The 18,449-nt window shown below is 37.6% G+C and overlaps 1 protein-coding gene across 1 annotated transcript in view; it reads right to left on the minus strand.

Moving 5' to 3' along the window:
- Positions 1-18,449, minus strand: part of RSRC1 (arginine and serine rich coiled-coil 1) — a 429,432-nt gene that overhangs the window by 69,289 nt on the left and 341,694 nt on the right. The window contains exon 9 of the mRNA XM_073890364.1: positions 13,744-13,818. Coding sequence (XP_073746465.1) covers positions 13,744-13,818 — 75 coding nt within the window. The remainder of the gene's footprint in view (positions 1-13,743; positions 13,819-18,449) is intronic.

Here is an 18,449-nt window from a genome sequence, read left to right on the forward strand (position 1 = left end):
TTTATATCTGCTTTGGTAATTGGCTAGATGTACCAGCAATCTTCAATTATCTTAATTCAATCAGGAATTGAGATGATTCAAACCTGGGCTTTGGTCCCTAGGGGTGCCTGTCTATTTCGGGTTCATCCTTTTATGGAATAATCTGTTAAGATCCCAACTGAAAGTCTGCTGGTTTTATCAGAGTCTTCCTTTCCTTCACTGGGCCTGAATTCTAGATTTTATCCACATAGTTCCATGAGTCTCTCAAAAGCTCTGCCCAGATTCTTAGTCCTTTAGTGACCTCTTTAAGAACTGGGTGACAGGGGATGCCTGAGTGGCTCAGTCAGTTAAGCGTCTGCCTTCAGCTTGGGTCATGATCCTGGGGTCCTGGGATCAAGTCCCGCATCGGGCTCCCTGCTTGGCGGGGAGCCTGCTTCTCCCTCTCCCTCTGTCTGCAGTTCCCCCTGCTTGTGCTTGTTCTCTCTCTCTTCTCTCTCTCTGACAAATAAATAAAGTCTTAAAAAAAAAAAAAGAATTGGCAGACAGATGCTACTACTGGAATCATCTCTAGGGGAAAACTGACTCCAAATGTTGAGCTCACCATTTTTTCCTGGAACTGGGACCCATACTTCTTCACTGCCTGAATAATTCTCTGATGCCTTCAAAGATACGTCTTAATATTTTGACCAGCTTTTTAAAATCTGTTCTCAGAAGGAGGGTGACTTCAAATAAGCTAGTTCCACCATACTATCTTCATCCCATAAGTTTCAAAAAGTGATTCTGTATTTTCAACTATGATTTCCCTTTTTTACTGTGAATCACTGAGGCATGCTAAAGTATTTTTTTAATTAATAATAAAATAGCAACAATATTTTGTGAAGTCAATAAAATGGTTTCATATCTACTATATCACAACTACATTCTTAGATGATAGTTGACTTATTATCATCATCCTTATTTATTAACAGATGGGGAAATTGGGCTTAAAGGGACCTCTTATGGTCATACAGAGGATGAGAAAACACTAATCCCTATTTGATTTTACTGTATTTTATTATCTGTTTTCATGTTTATCTCCTGTCTTCCCCCTCTAGAAATATAAGCTCTTTGAGTACAGGGGCCTTGATTTTCTTTTTTCATTGTTCTATTCATATGGGTTAGAACAGCACCCAGCATGTGCTGGACGGTCAGTATATTTTTTGAATTGATAAAAGTTACAAAAAGAATGAATGGGGGCACCTGGGTGGCTCAGTTGGTTGGGCATCTGACTCTTGGTTTTGGTTCAGGTCATGATCTCATGGGTTGTGAGATCGAGCCCTGCGAGGGGCTCTGCACTCAGTGGGGAGTTTGCTTGAAGATTCTCTCCGGCTGCTCCTCCCCTCACTCATGCAAGCAAACACATGCACTCTTTCCCTCCCTCTCTCAAATAAATCTTAAAAAAAAAGAATGATACAAGAATGATCATTATGCTCTTTTGTGTTGCAATTCCAAGTAAGAATATTTTACATTTATACAGTACTATGTAGTATCAAGTAATTTTTAAATTCTGCACACCATTTCTGCTTATAACAATTCTAAGCAGATTTTATCATCTTCCTCACTCTAGGGTCACAGTGAAGTTAAGGGACTTACTCAGTCACAGAGCCAGTAAATGGTAGAGCTGGCACTCTGAACCTCATTGTCTTACTTCAGCTAGAATAAGCTAGGGCTATTTCCACTAGGTACAGTTGACTCCTTATATTGCAATGAGTTCCCTTGGTTATTCACAGGGTTGTATACCTGTGGGCATTCAATATGTATGTCAGGGTTCTAATGTTTAATTTATAATGGAAATATCTGATTGAAAAGAAAGCTGTAGCCTTTAGTTGGTCTTGAAATTTGTGTGTGTAGAGCACCAAAAATACTTAAATTAGCAAGGAAATACATGATGGTCAGTCACTGGAGGCCCAACAATGGTTAAAGAGAGATCAGAGTACCTGCATTCCATACATGAACACCTTACTGAAAATAAATAAAATGTGATCTAAACCAGCTTCTAAGTCCACAGAGAGTACAGATGAATGCATATGAAGCAAAAAAACAGTATTAGTGAGCTATTAGAAAAATGAGGCATCCTTTTCTTTGTTAAAAAGTTAGTTAAGAGGTGCCTGGGTATCTCAGTCAGTTAAGCAGCTGCATTCAGCTTGGGTCATGATCTTAGGGTCCTGGGATCAAGCCCCACATCAGGATCCCTGCTCAGTGAGGAGTCTGCTTCTCCCTCTCCCTCCGACCCTCCTCCCTCTCTCTCTCTCTATTTCAAATAAATAAATAAAAATCTTAAAAAAAAGTTAAAAATGGATTAGCATGCATATACTGGAAGCATTAAAACTGAGGACTAAACAGCTGATGTTATGTAATATGACAGATAACACTATACAAAAGAAAGGTTAAAAATATTTAAAATCAAGACCTTGCAGACACAGAATGAAAGGGACTATAAAGGACAAATCACTACTGAGGGAAATAGGACAGATGGCTGGGCTAAATAACTGGGTATTTGTTCTTGAGTGATTTTTGACTAAATAAAGAACTTGAGGAAAAAATATGGACTAAAACAATGCATTCAAGCTAAGCAGATTAATTTTTTAAAAAATAAAACAGCTTTCTAACATTAGAGCTAATGTGTTAAAAGACTATACAGATATTTTACAAAATACTGCATTACTAAAGATATAGAATTATTAAATCTGCATCATGGGAACACAAATTTCCTTAAAAAGGATATTTTATTTTTTTAAATTTTATTATGTTAGTCACCATACAATACATCATTAGTTTTTGATGTGGTGATCCACGATCCACTGTTTTCATATAACACCCAGCGCTCCATGCAGTATGTGCCCTCCTTAATTCCCATCACCGGGCTAACCAATCCCACCCCTGCCAAAACCCTGTTTGTTTCTCAGAGTCCATAGTCTCTCATGGTTCGTCTCTCCCTCTGAATCCCCCCCCTCATTTCTCCCTTCCTTCTCCTAATGTCCTCCATGCTATTCCTTATGTTCCACAAATAAGTGAAACCATATGATAATTAACTTTCTCTGCTTGACTTATTTCACTTAGCATAATCTCCTCCAGTCCCATCCATGTTGATGTAAAAGTTGGGTATTCATCCTTTCTGATGGCTGAGTAATATTCCATTGTATATATGGACCACATCTTTATCCATTCATCTGTTGAAGGGCATCTCAGGTCTTTCCACAGTTGGGCTATTGCGGACACTGCTGCTATGAACATTGGGTACATATGGCCCTTCTTTTCACTACATCTGTGGCTTTGGGGTAGATACCCAGAAGTGCAATTGCTGGGTCATAGGGTAGCTCTATTTTTAAATTTTTGAGAAACCTCCACACTGTTTTCCAAAGTGGCTGTACCAACTTGCATTCCCACCAACACTGTAAGAGGGTTCCCCTTTCTCCACAACCTCTCCAACATTTGTTGTTTCTTTCCCTGTCCATTTCTGCCATTCTGACTGGTGTAAGGTGGTATCTCAATGTGGTTTTGATTTGAATTTCCCTGATGCCTAATGATGATGAACATTTTTTCATGTGTCTGTTAGTCATTCATACGTCTTCTGCCCACTTTTTGACTTGATTATGTTTTTTGGGTGTTGAGTTTGAGAAGTTCTTTATAGATCTTGGATACCAGCCCTTTATCTGTACTGTCATTTGCAAATATCTTCTCCCATTCTGTGGGTTGCCTCTTTGTTTTGTTGACTGTTTCCTTTGCTGTGCAGAAGCTTTTTATCTTGAGGAAGTCCCAAAAGTTCATTTTTGCTTTTGTTTCACTAGCTTTTGGAGATGTATCTTGAAAGAAGTTGCTGTGGCCGATGTCAGAGAGGTTACTGCCTATGTTCTCCTCTAGGATTTTGATGGATTCCTGTCTCACATTGAGGTCTTTGATCCACTTTGAGTTTATCTTTGTGAATGGTGTCAGGAAATGGTCAAGTTTCATTCTTGTGCATGTGGCTGTCCAATTTTCCCAGCACCATTTATTGAAGAGACTGTCTTTTTTCCATTGCATGTTTTTTCCTGCTTTTTCAAAGATTATTTGACCATAGAGTTGAGGGTCCATATCTGGGTTCTCTATTCTGTTCCATTGGTCTATATGTCTGTTTTTGTGCCAGTACCATGCTGTCTTGGTGATCACAGCTTTGTAATATAGCTTGAAATTGGGCAACATGATGCCCCCAGCTTTGTTTTTCTTTTTCAATATTTCTTGGCGATTCGGGGTCTTTTCTGATTCCATACAAATTTTAGGATTGTTTGTTCCAGCACTTTGGAAAATGTCATTGGAATTTTGATCGGGATGGCATTGAAGGTATAGATTGCTCTGGGCAGCATAGACATTTTAACAATGTTTATTCTTCTGATCCATGAGCATGGAATATTTTTCCATCTTTTTGTGTCTACTTCAATTTCTTTCATGAGTGTTCTGTAGTTCCTAGAGTATAGATCCTTTACCTCTTTGGTTAGGTTTATTCCGAGGTATCTTATGGTTTTTGGTGCTATTGTAAATGGAATCGTTTCTCTAATTTCTCTTTCTACAGTTGCATTGTTAGCGCATAAGAAAGCAACTGATTTCTGTGCATTGATTTTGTATCCTGCCACATTACTGAATTGCTGTATGAGTTCTAGTAATTTGGGGGTGGAGTCTTTTGGGTTTTCCACATAAAGTATCATGTCGTCTGTGAAAAGAGAGAGTTTGACTTCTTCTTTGCTAATTTGAATACCTTTTATTTCTTTTTGTTGTCTGATTGTTACTGCTAGGACTTCTAGTACTATGTTGAACAACAGTGGCAAGAGTGGGCATCCTTGATGTGTTCCTGATCTTAAGGGAAAGGCTCTCAGCTTTTCCCCATTGAGAATGATATTCACTGTGGGTTTTTCAGAGATGGACTTTATGAACTTGAGGAATGTTCCCTCTATCCCTATACTATGAAGAGTTTTAACCAGGAAAGGATGTTGTATTTTGTCAAATGCTTTTTCTGCATCAATTGAGAGGACCATATGGTTCTTCTCACTCCTCTTATTAATGTGTTCTATCACACTGATTGATTTGCGAATGTTGAACCACTCTTGCATCCTGGGGATAAATCCCACTTGGTCATGGTGGATGATCCTTTTAATGTATGGTTGGATCCTATTAGCTAGGATTTTGTTGAGGATTTTGGAATCCATATTCATCAGGGATATCAGTCTGAAATTCTCCTTTTTGATGGGGTCTTTGCCTGGTTTGGGGATTAAGGTAATGCTGGCCTCATAGAATGAGTTTGGAAGTTTTCCTTCTGTTTCTTTTTTTGAAACAGCTTCAGTAGAATAGGTATTATTTCTTCTTTGAATGTTTGGTAGAATTCCCCAGGGAATCCATCAGGCCCTAGACTCTTGTTTCTGGGGAGGTTTTTGATCACTGCTTCAATCTCGTTACTGGTTATTGGCCTATTCAGGTTGTCGATTTCTTCCTGTTTCAGTCTTGGCAGCTTATAGGTTTCCAGGAAGGCCTCCATTTCATCCAGATTGCTCAGTTTACTGGCATATAGTTGTTGATAATAATTTCTAATAATTGTTTCTATTTCCTTGGTGTTAGTCGTGATTTTTCCCCTTTCATTCATAATTTTACTAATTTGGGTCCTTTCTCTTTTCTTTTGGATAAGTCTGGCCAGCGGTTTATTGATCTTATTAATTCTTTCAAAGAACCAACTTCTGGTTTCGTTGATCTGATCTACTGTTTCTGGTTTCTAATTCATTGATTTCTGCTCTAATCTTAATTATTTCTCTTCTAGTGCATGGCTTAGGCATCGTTTGTTGCTTTTTCTCTAGTTCTTTAAGGTGTAGAGTTAGTTGGTGAATTTGGGATTTTTCTATTTTTTGGAGTGAGGCTTGGATGGCTATGTATTTCCCCCTTAGGACCGCTTTTGCAGTGTCCCATAGGTTTGGGACCGATGTGTTTTTGTTCTCATTGATTTCCATGAATTGTTTAAGTTCTTCTTTGATTTCCTGGTTAACCCAAACATTCTTGAGCAGAGTGGTCTTTAGCTTCCAAGTGTTTGAATTTCTGCCAAATTTTTTCTTGTGACTGAGTTCCAGTTTTAAAGCATTGTGGTCTGAGAATATGCAGGGAATAATTTCAATCTTTTGCTATCAGTTGAGACCTGATTTGTGACCCAGTATGTGGTCTATTCTGGAGAAAGCTCCATGTGCGCTCGAGAAGAATGAGTATTCTCTGTTGTTTTCGGGTGGAATGTTCTGTAAATATCTATGAGGTCCATCTGGTCCAGTGTATCATTCAAAGCTCTTGTTTTCTTGTTGATTTCCTGCTTGGATGATCTGTCCATTGCTGAGAGTGGAGTATTGAGGTCTCCTACTATTAACATATTATTATCAATATGACTATTTTGGTTAACAGTTGGCTTATGTATATGGCTGCTCCCATGTTGGGGCCATAGATATTTACAATTGTTAGATCTTCTTGTTGGATAGACCCTTTAAGAATGATATAGTGTCCTTCTGTGTCTCTAATTACACACTTTAGTTTAAAATCTAATTTGTCTGATATAAGAATTGCTACCCCAGCTTTCTTTTGAGGTCTGCTGGCATGGAAGATGGATCTCCATCCCTTCACTTTCAGTCTGGATGTATTTTTAGGTTCAGAATTAGTCTCTTGTAGGCAGCATATGGATGGGTCCTGTCTTTTTATCCAATCTGCAACCCCGTGCCATTTTATGGGAGCATTTAGGCCATTCACATTGAGAGTGATTATTGAAAGATATGAATTAATTGTCATCATGTTGCCTGTGAAGATGTTGTTTTTATAGATTGTCCCTGTCAATTTCTGTTGTATATCACTCTTGGGGTCTTTCTCCTTTTATAGAACCCCCCTTAATATTTCTTGCAGGGCTGGCTTAGTGGTCACATATTCTTTCAGTTTCTGCCAGTTGTGGAAGCTCTGCATCTCTCCATCCATTCTAAATGACGGCCTTGCTGGATAAAGTATTCTTGGCTGCATGTTCTTCTTGTTTAGTACCCTGAATATGTCTTGCCAGGCCTTTCTGGCTTGCCAGGTCTCTGTGGATAGGTCTGACATTATTCTGATGTTCCTCCCTCTGTACGTAAGGAAACTCTTCCCCCTAACTGCTCTTAAGATGGTTTCCTTGGTTCTAAGATTTGCAAGTTTTACTATTACATGCCGGGGTGTTGGCCCGTTTTCCTTGATCTTGGAAAGGGTCCTCTCTGCCTCTAGGACGCGAATGTTTGTTTCATTCCCCAGATTAGGGAAGTTCTCAGCTACGATTTGCTCAGATACATCTTCTAGTCCTCTCTCTCTCTCTCTCCACTCCCTCCGGGATTCCAATTATTCTGACATTGGAACGCTTCATGCTGTCACTTATATCTCTGATTCTATTTTCATGGATTCTGAATTGTTTTTCCCTGGCCTCCTCTCTTCCCTTTTTATCTATTATATTGTCTTCCAGGTCACTTATTCATTCTTCTGCCTCACTTACCCTAGCTGTTAGATTATCTAGATTGGATTGGATCTCATTGACAGCATTTTTAAGTTCTGCCAATTCAGCTTTCATTTCTGCCCTTAGAGACTCTATGTTGCCATTAATTGATTTCTCCATTCTAGCCACTGTCTTCACAATTGCTAGCCTGAATTCCATCTCCTACATTTTGGTTATATCTGCATCCATTTGTAAATCTGCAGCATAAGTCATAATCTCTGAGTTTTCTATTTTGGGGGTTCCTCCTCCTAGTCATTCTGTTGATGGGTGTTTGAGGGTATGTATAGAGTCGAAATTATTGATCAGAACCCGAGCAAGGTGCACCTGTTTTCTTGGGACCTTAGGGTTGCTGGCCTCTTGTTTTCCCAGCCTGTCTTCTGGGGGAGGGGCCTGCCGCGCTGTTACTCAGGCAATCCTGTTTGGGCGGAGTTGCCTTGCCCCCCTGCAGTGGGGGATGGGCTCAGCGGGAATCAGTTTTGGGGGCTTTTGTTCCCTGGCGGCTTTCCCCGGTGGCTTTCCGCGTCTCTTCCGCGAGTCAGAGCAGAAGAGACCATTTCCAACCCTCTGCCTCAAAGCAGAGAGACCGCAGTCTGTTCTTCAATGAGCTCTCCAGGCCACACTGTCTCCGTTTCTGTCTGTGCTGCATCCTGGGTTGTGCGCCCCTCCCCAGCGCTCCCAGTCCTGCCTCCAGGTCGGAGCACGTCTCTGCCCTTTGTGCTTCTAAAACTGCCAGCCGTCCCCAGTTTGCACACGAGACCCCGCCACTCTGGGTTTCTGCCCCGGGGGCTGCCCTAAAGTCCTTTCCCAGCCGCTATCACTACTGGTCTGTGCCTCATCCCCAGTGCAAGAGGCTGTCGCTCACCGGTGGTGTAGGATCCCCATAGCCAAGCACCCTCCCGCTGCCATTTATCCTCTGATATCTGCCTGCAGAATCATGGCTCCCCGCTTCCTACCTCGAAACCAACTGCCTGCGATATTCTGTTTGTAGAGATCCAGATCTTCTTACATCTCAGGCTGGTTTCGTGGGTGCTCAGAGTGGTCTGGTAGATACCCAGCTCAATTCCGGGGACCAGTTGAAATAGGGTCCCCTACTCCTCCGCCATCTTTCCTTCTCCTCCCTCCTTAAAAAGGATATTTTAAATCTTGAAATAGAACTACCTAATAAAGTAAGACAAAGGGGGAGGGGATGGTTTGAAATGTTTAAGTCTAAAAAGGAAATAATACTGCATATTATAACGGGTAGCCAATTAAGGATGAAGGCATTTATTTATTTATTTAAAAAGATTTTATTTATTTTAAAGAGAGAGAGAGACAGCATGAGTGGGAGGGACAGAGAGGGAGAGAGAGAGAGGGAATCTCAAGCAGACTCCACGCTGAGCAGGGAGCCCAATGCGGGGCTTGATCCCAGGACTCTGAGATCATGACCTGAGCTGAAACAAGAGTCAGACACCTAACTGACTGCACCACCCAGGCACCCCAGGATGAATGCTTTTAGGAAGGACAACTAGGTAAGGAACCACAGAGGAAAGAAAGAAGGGATAGAAGAAGAGGGAATTAATGATCATAAAGGCTGTGATTTATGTTTATTTATTTATTTTTTAAAAAGATTTTATTTATTTGTCAGAGAGAGAGAGCACACACAAGCAGGGGAGTGGCAGGCAGAGGGAGAAGCAGGCTCCCCGCTGAGCAAGAAGCCCGATGTGGGACTCCATCCCAGGACCCTGGGATCATGACCTGAGCCGAAGGCAGATGATCAATGGACCAAGCCACCCAGGCACCCCTGTGATTTATTTTTAAAGAAAGGAATGTGTATTGGCGTCACACTGCCTGGGTTTGTGTACTGGCTATACCACTTTCTAGCCATGGGGCAAGTTATAAGCACTCTCTGTGCCTTAGTTTCCTAGCCTCCCTACAGTACAGGGATAACAATAGCATAAACTTCATAGAGTTAATGAGGATTAAGAGAGTTAAAATATGTAAAGTACTCAGAACATTGCCTGTGATCCCTTCTTCCTTTCAGCTACTTGCATTTTTTGTCCCCACCTTCACTAAAGGATTGACAACAACAAAAAAGATGAAATTAGTGCTAATTTGTTTTACTTCTTGTCAATCACATGTGGCAAAAGGTTTGATGAGTTTCAATTTTAATAAGACTTAAGGATTGCTCTAAGTCTTCACATGACTACCTCATATTGTGTTCACATTATCAGTGTCCACCATTTCCATAAATAATTTAGACTGGGTTGCCTAACATTTTAGGAAAAAAAATATTTGAAGTAGAAAACTAACAGATGGGTAGAGCTATTTTGAATAAACACAAGGGGAAAAAGAATTCAAAAGCTGCTATACTTATGGCACAAATAAGAAATTCATATTAGAGAGATATCAAAATACAACACAAGACTATTATGCTTATGAATGGATTTAAAACACAATTAAAACCCTTAAATAAATACTATATTAAATATAAAAATAAAATACAGAAAAACTAAGCAGTTTTGCTAAAGCATGCAACAATACAAAACAAAAAAAAAAAACCAAAGGATAAAAAGTTGAAATGACTTTTAATTACATATAGTCAGAACATTTTCAAACACATACAAAGAAAAAGAGAAGTTGAAGTCAAGCATTTGTTATGTCAAAGAATAAGGAATATGTCAAAGAATAAGGAAGAAAACAGAACTGAAAGATTTAATACTATTCATTTTTCCTAAAATGTAATCTAGAATTAGGGGAAAAAAGTACTTATTTTTTTTAAATTTTTTATTGTTATGTTAATCACCATACATTACATCATTAGCTTTTGATGTAGTGTTCCATGATTCATTGTTTGTGCGTAACACCCAGTGCTCCACGCAGAATGTGCCCTCTTTAATACCCATCACCAGGCTAACCCATCCCCCTACCCCCCTCCCCTCTAGAACCCTCAGTTTGTTTTTCAGAGTCCATCGTCTCTCATGGTTCGTCAAAAAAGTACTTATTTTTAAAGAAGGAAACTATAAAACCTAAACTTTAAATATTCAGTTGACTTTTACTAAATAATGTAACCTTGATAAAAATTCAACTTAAATGGAAAATTAGAGAGTAAATGGTTCAAGAAAGAGGATCCATACCAATGTATTCGTGATATTCAGTAAGTGGAAACGCACCAGAGCTGTGTAAGGACCATGAAAAGCACTCTGGGCTCCCATTGTTTCAACGGTAGAAGGCAAAGTAGTTACCCTGGACAAGTTTTCATGAGTAGCCTGACTTTTCTTGGCTACAATACTTGCAAACATAATTATGATACCGATATAAGAATACTCAAAGGAAAGGACTGCCTAATAGTCAGAATGTATTTGCAAGGCACAGATCTTGCTATGCTAATACAATAGCTTTGTATGAGATAACAGAGAATGGATAAAAGGAGCTGGGCAGATAACATTTATCTACATTTTAACAATGCTTTCAACCCTGTGCTGCATATCAGCATGCTGAGAAATTAAGAGATGAACCGTATAAATGATGTAATAGAAATGAATTACTACTGGCTTATAGATTGGAAATACAGGATTATTACTCTTTCAGATGCAGAAATATATACATATACACATACAGATGTATCTCAGGGTTCAGTTTGTAGCTAGACTAATTATATGAAATAAAATAAATGCAGCTTATACGTTAATCATTTTCAGTTAATTTGGTAGCACTCAAGTATCTAGACAACACGTAAGAAAAAAATTTTGGAAGCAATCAACAACAAAGAATGAAATCAGTGTCATATAGGTTCTTTTACTAGTAGAATTCTTCTTCAACATTTGTGGTAATGATATTCCTATGACTTTTGAATGCACATAAAATTCAGTGAGCTTAGGTAAAGACTTGATAAATCCATTAGCAAATATTGATAGTATTTTGAAATTCCTTGTTTTCTTTTGAATTGCTGTAATTCTTTAGTGAAATAGCCTAATGGATGAGGTCTTATCTTAGAAAAGAGACATAACAAAGTTCAGTTACACTTTCAGTGAGGTTATTTAAAATCCAGCTGCAAACTTAAGTAATTTAAGTATGGATTTAAAAGAGCTAAGGGTAAACTGGTCATTCATTCATTCATTCCATAATTAAGAAACTGAGTAATTTTTATGTGCTAAGCATCCTGGATACTAAATCCTTCACAGTCCTAGAGTTTATACTCTTGTCAGGATGACAAACTTATAAAGATGCTAATTAAAACAGCTCTAATTAGAGGGATGTGCTTTTCAAACACTTCCCAGGGACTGAAATGAAAAAGGTTACTGTATATCACAGACTAAGTGCAAGGTCAGTTTGACTTCCTGAATGTTTAAAGGAAAGAAATACTTTCTTTTTCTTTCTTTTTTTTTTCCTTAGGAAAGAAATACATTCAAAAGAATTGTAATATAATGTTAAAGCACCTGTAGTTAAGAAATTCTTAGTATCTTTTAAAATGTTTAGAAATGATTTAATGAAAAAAAAGAGAGACTATTATAAATATCAATTACTGCTATATAAATGAGGAGTTCCAAAGTATTTAAAAAGTTTGTCTTACTAGGGCAAGCATTCATATTATACATTTTTCATAATAATAAATCACCTAGCAATTTCAATATCTGTGGTTACCACATCAGTGCCATCCTTTTTCAACTGCTCATGACTCCAATTAAGATTTGAATTAATGGGATCAGACTAATAACTATTACAACATATATTCACCCTGTTGGTTGGTAATAAGTACCACACTTGTAATTTACAGTACCACAGTGTTTTATAAGGGCTATTATGTTATTAATTAGTTACATTGATCAGAATACCACATAACATAGCAGTACTAAAATATTATAATTTGCTTAGGCTACTTTGCATCTAGTACTATATCTATTTTTTCTATGGGTGACCATAAACATCATTGAAATCAGATAGCTTGTTTCTACTAACAATGCCAAGATGTTCACTTCAGAAGGCCAAAAGAAGAGAATTCTACTGAGAATTCTTGCCACGGGAGTTCACTTGTTTTCTTACTATGCCATAAAATTAGTTGATCTAGGACAAAAGCATAAAGTCAGGACTTATCGGGGTCAAATAGGGTAAGAGCACTATCCATTTTACGTATAAATTAGTCCACATTTAGTTTGAATCTACTTATTTGTAGGGTTCTGCCACCTAAATCTAGTTTTTGTTGTTGGGGGTGATTTTTCCTTGCTTTGGGGCTGTGGCTCTAACCCAATACTGCTTTTAAGCATTCTAAACTATCACACTCAAAGGTTTTAGGTTTAACAGGCTCTCAGCCTCCACTCTAAGTTGGGAGTGCAATAATTTTTTTTTTCTGGTTGTCACAGTAAAAGATGTATTAAGATAAAAATTACAATTTTCAGATTTAGACAATAGCACTCAAAGCCAGTATTTTTGGAACACATTATCAGGCTTCAATTTCTTGAAAGCTCACAGAGGAAACAGTTACTCTGCTAATTAGCCAGTAAAGTGACATGATTGTCAGTCCAAATGGATCATCAACTTAACTCACTGAGAAAGATTTGCCTGGATCTTGCTTTAAGCACTGTATTTACAACAGTATATCTAAAGCCTCTGTGAAGGAAAAATGTAAAATATTCACTCACATAAATCAAAGCAAACTAAAGGGGAAATAAAAATTTGTTAGGGGAGATAAAAATGTATTAGACTTCTTTGTATAATATTTTTGGGTGGTGGCTTCAATGTTATTAACAGAAAATAATCCATAAAAATTCTGACATGAATTTCTTAATTTGAATTATGATAATTTCTGACGTTTCATATTTTACTGTTCCCTTTCAACAGCTTTTTAAGGTATTGTTGATAAGGGGACTTCATTACTGCTAAAATATTTCAAAATGTACACATAAATTCAATCCATTTCTATTACTGATTTTGATAATTTGTTAACTTTATAGTTAAAAGTCAGAAGGAAACAAACCAGCACCAGCTCTACTTCATAATTTTACATCTTCCCAGTATCCCCAAAATATATAGTAGGATGCTTATAAACTAATCCATGCTAGCAAACATTAATTAGTATCCAAGACATTGAATATAGTGTGATATTATGTCAGAGTTTAGGTTCATGAAGTAGCATGAGGTATCCCCCGAGGCATTTGATTAGAATTTATGGTTTACCAGGGAAATGAAGACAATCATGCCAAATAGTGATTCCCCAACAGAATGACCGCTTTGAAACAAAAATGAACACATGCCTTTACCTTCCTCCTTTCTTCTCTTTGCTTCTTCTTCATTTCTTTCTTTTGCTTTCAATGCTTCATCAGCTTTTGCTGAAACAAAAACAATGAAATTTCTGTACTTATTTTATGTCTGTATCATAAAACATTGAAAATATTGGGGAAAGGGAAAAGAAGTTCACTGAATATTTTTTGTGACATAGAAGAAAAAACCAAAATGGTTGAAAATCTGTAATATAACTTTTACATTTATTCAGAATATTTAGAATATTTATTTAGAATCTCTGAAGCTTAGTTCAAGATAATCTCTGTATGAAAAAGAAGATGAAGTTAAGCAACATAAAATTTAAATGATGGTATATGAATTGGGAATAACTGTTGGTCATTAAAAGTCATCTGATTTTGTCAGTGCAATGCATCTATTTTAAACTTTGGATGAAAGTTCTTAAGCTACAATTCACATTTTAAATATAAGCAGCTTGCAATATCTTTGGAACAGTATCAAATTAGGTAGCATATTATTTTTTTTTCATTGCATATCATAGTAGCAGTTCTTTATTCATGTTATGACAGCATTTGGTAAAAAGAATCTTTTTCCCTCTAGAAACCTCTTCCCTTATTACTTAATTATCTACTAGTTGCTCAACTGCAGGGGTTTTCAAACACTTTACTACAGATGTTAAAGAAGATTAAAAATATACAGCACAGTAACAAGGGACTATCAATATACTCTGTAAATTAATTAAATTTCTGTTCTAGCACATCATTTATTCCAAAGCATTAATGTCTCAAAGGAGCGATTCTCCTTTATTGCCAGCTCACTGCCTGATGAGTGAACTAAGTGAAAATAAGTCTCTAATAGCATTATAGTTGATGAAATATTAAGTTAAAAAAGTATTGCCTCGTCAAAAGAAAAAGAATCAAACTGTGCCAGCATTAAACTTTGGATGAGCCTTTATTATAATGATAACAGTAATGTAAACTGTGATTTAAAAAATAAACATGCTCTTCAGTTTTTTTGCTGCATATATTTTTCCTATGCAAAGTCAACATATTCTTTAGAAGTATGAAACCTGGCTTAAAAGGGGAATTAAAAAAAATACACACCACACATATAACTATTTTTCTTCAAAGTTTTATTTTTCTTCACCATCAATGTTGACACTTTCTTAAAATATAAAACTTATATAATAGTACCGTGAAGTGCTATATCCAATTACTAGACATCTGTTTCCATTTACAAGCTTTAATACATACTTAGACTGCATTTAAAGTCATGAAATATTAAAACTTGTATGCCACTCTGTATCATTGCAAGAATCTATTAAATTAGATAATAAAAACAAACCACCAGTAACTCTAAAGACTTTTACTTCATTTACACTTTATTCTCCCTGGTAGAAGGACAAGGATAATAGAAATTCCATTTAAATTCAATTTTGGTTATATGTGTAATTGTAGATATACCCCTTGAGTCATGTAAAATGCTCAGCTTATGTTTCTTTCAAATTATCCCGCTCCGATTCACATTCTACTCCTTACAACCATCTTCAATATGTATTAGCTGAGCTCATTAGACTGAAATTTAATAATGCAAACATCAGGTGGATTTCAAGAACCTCCATTAACAACGTAAGATGGATTGCTTATATATAGCTCTTGGGCCAACTGGGCACAATTTAAATTCAATAAACTACTCTGCCTAAATCTGATTTATCTATTTCACTATGCCAGTTTGTCCTTTCTTACTGATTTGTTGCTATACATGGACAATTCATTGGAATATTGTTTTATATGTTTCTTTTTAAACTGCAAATGGCTCTTGTGCTGTGGTTAAATATTTTATGTAATGGAGCTTCATACTGTCAATCAAGATTTCTGTGTGTGTGTGTGTCGTGTGTGTGTATAAATAAAAAACACCTCTTTGAATTATGTCAAAATAGCATAGATAATAATTAATTTAAAAAGCACACATTTGAAAATTTTATCAATAATCAACATGTTCTCTACAAAGAATCTGAATGAATTCACTCAAAGAAAATTCATTTATTCAAATTGAGTCATTAGGATAAATTCCTCATTGATTATTAAGGGAATTTGGAAGAAACTTTTTTCTTTCCAACCACTTTCTGATATTATTTAAATGTGAATAGGGAAGCATGTATAATCATTTATACATGATTTGGTTTATCCTACATTTTTTTATATTCTCTAAAAAATGGCAATCCCACTTTACAGATGGGGATCCTGAATCTCATTAGATGTACCACAAAATTTGATATCAAAGAACACTACTGGTAAGTGGTAAGATGTATTCTTATGATTCATGATCATTCCCTTTGTACTTTACAGCAGGACCTACTATAAAGCACACCATTTACCAAAAATACTTACATCTTCCACTAACCTTATATACAACTTCCAATCCCTTGGCTCTTCCAAATTCCCCCAGACTTGACAGTCCTCTCCAGTCTCTGCTTTCCTTCCCTACGCAACCTGAACCCCAAGACAACCATTTCAATTCCACACATATTAACACCCTCATTGCCCTGATTCCTTTGTTGTTTTGCCAAACTGCTATCAACACATTTAACCATTTTTTTCCTATTTTTGCTTCAGAACCTCCCTACAAAACAGTATCTAAATGTTATTGGCTCTACGAAAAACCAATGATTTAGAAGTTAACATGGATCCTTCCATGTTGCTCATCTTTCATCAATATCCAGAGTTGGTTTCCATTCTCATTTCTCAGAATTTACTAAGCTTTCTCCACAAGTGCCAATAACCTCACATCAGCTTCCTTGACTCATATTTTTTCAGCCTCATTCCCATTTACCTCCAAACTTTTATGTTCATCAATCCTTACTTTTTCCTTGTATCAGAAAGCAAATCCATTTACTTGTGCTTTAGAACCTAAACCTTTCCATATCCTTTAGGATTTTTTTGTGTTTCTTAAGATTCAAACTCACTCTTTTTATTTTCAGACTATAAATACATTCAAAGTCTCACAAATCCTTACAATATTTACTCTTCCAACTAAGTTACTGCTTTCTCTTGTTCCTGTTAGATTTTTGTCCCCACAGCTTTTGCAAAATGGCCCCTAAAAATTCTATAATTGCCAAATCTACTGGTTATCTCAGTTTTATCCTTACACTCTCCCCTTTTTTGAAAAACTGCTAACCTGGGGCGCCTGGGTGGCTCAGTGGGTTAAGCATCTGCCTCCGGCTCAGGTCATGATCCCAGGGTCCGGGGATTGAGTTCTCATCGGGTTCTCTGCTCAGCCGGGAGTCTGCTTCTTCCTCTGCCCTTCCCCTGCTCGTGCTCCCTCTCTCTCTCTCTAATAAATAAAATCTAAAAAAAAAAAAAACCCCAAAACGCTAACCAACCACATCTTTGTCAAAAATATTTGTCAACCTTTTTTGGCTGTGGTCTCTTTTGCCCACTTTTTTTTTTTTAAAGATTTTATTTATTTATTTGATAGAGGGAGACACAGCGAGAGAGGGAGCACTAGCAGAAGTAGTGGGAGAGGGAGAAGCAGGCTTCCCGCTGAGCGGGGAGCCCAATATGGGACTCGATCCCAGGACCCTGGGACCATGACCTGAGCTGAAGGCAGACGCTTAACGACTGAGCCACCCAGGCGCCCCACTTTTTTTTTTTTTAAAGATTTTATTTATTTATTTGAGAGAGAGAATGAGAGAGAGAGAGAGCATGAGAGGGGGGAGGGGCCGAGGGAGAAGCAGACTCCCCGCCGAGCAGGGAGCCCGATGCGGGACTCGATTCCGGGACTCCAGGATCATGACCTGAGCCGAAGGCAGTCGCTTAACCAACTGAGCCACCCAGGTGCCCTCTTTTACCCACTTTTGACTTCTTGGAGTTCTGTTCTTAGGCAGTCTATATAAGGTTTAAATGTAATCCATATGTCTATCACATGTAGCTCCATTTCTGGCCCCTCTCCTGGTCATCAGAACTCTTTTTCCAATTACTTCCACATAGATACCTCCACATAGGTATTTCCAAAATCATGTCCATGATTGAACTCATAACCTTTCCCTTAAACCAGATCTTCTTCCCTTGGTATTTCCTGTTTTCTCTCAGGTTGGAAATCTTTGTGACACTCTTCTCCAAATCTTATCCTTATGCAGGACATCTAATTGGCCAGGAGTTCCATCAGCTTCTACTCCATACATTAGCTCTACAGTTCATCCAATCCTTTCCATTTTAATTGCCAATAATCACCTTCGGGGCCTTATGTCTTTTCACTCTGAAGAAGGGAGTTCCTATTTGATCTCTGTACTTTAAATCCTATTCCCTCCAATGAATCCTTTATATTACCAACAGAGCAAGGAATGTATTCCTTGTTTTGTATCCCTAGCAACAAGCAGAGCATCTAGAACATAGAGATGTTCAATAATTGTTAAGTGAATGAATGTACCATCCTAAAACACATATATGATCATGTTACTCCCTGCTAAAACTACCTCTGAAGGTACCCTGTTGCATATATATACAAATCCCATCTCCTATCTCCTTATCATACCATCTAGAGCCTTTCACTGTCTGATCTCTACATAACTTTCTAGCCGCCTCATCATTCACCACTCCCCTCCTTCATTGCCTCAGGGATGCATGGCCTTGCTGGGCCACACTGCCTTTTGTTTATATTGTCATGCTTCTTGCTGGTGTGCCCACCTCACTTTCTTGCTGAGAAAATCTTATCAGAAAGT

Source organism: Callorhinus ursinus, unplaced genomic scaffold (genome assembly GCF_003265705.2).
Source record: "Callorhinus ursinus isolate GAN/ISIS: 27379988/994484 unplaced genomic scaffold, GSC_fseal_2.0 scaffold1, whole genome shotgun sequence".
In the NCBI taxonomy this organism is placed as follows: Eukaryota; Metazoa; Chordata; class Mammalia; order Carnivora; family Otariidae; genus Callorhinus; species Callorhinus ursinus.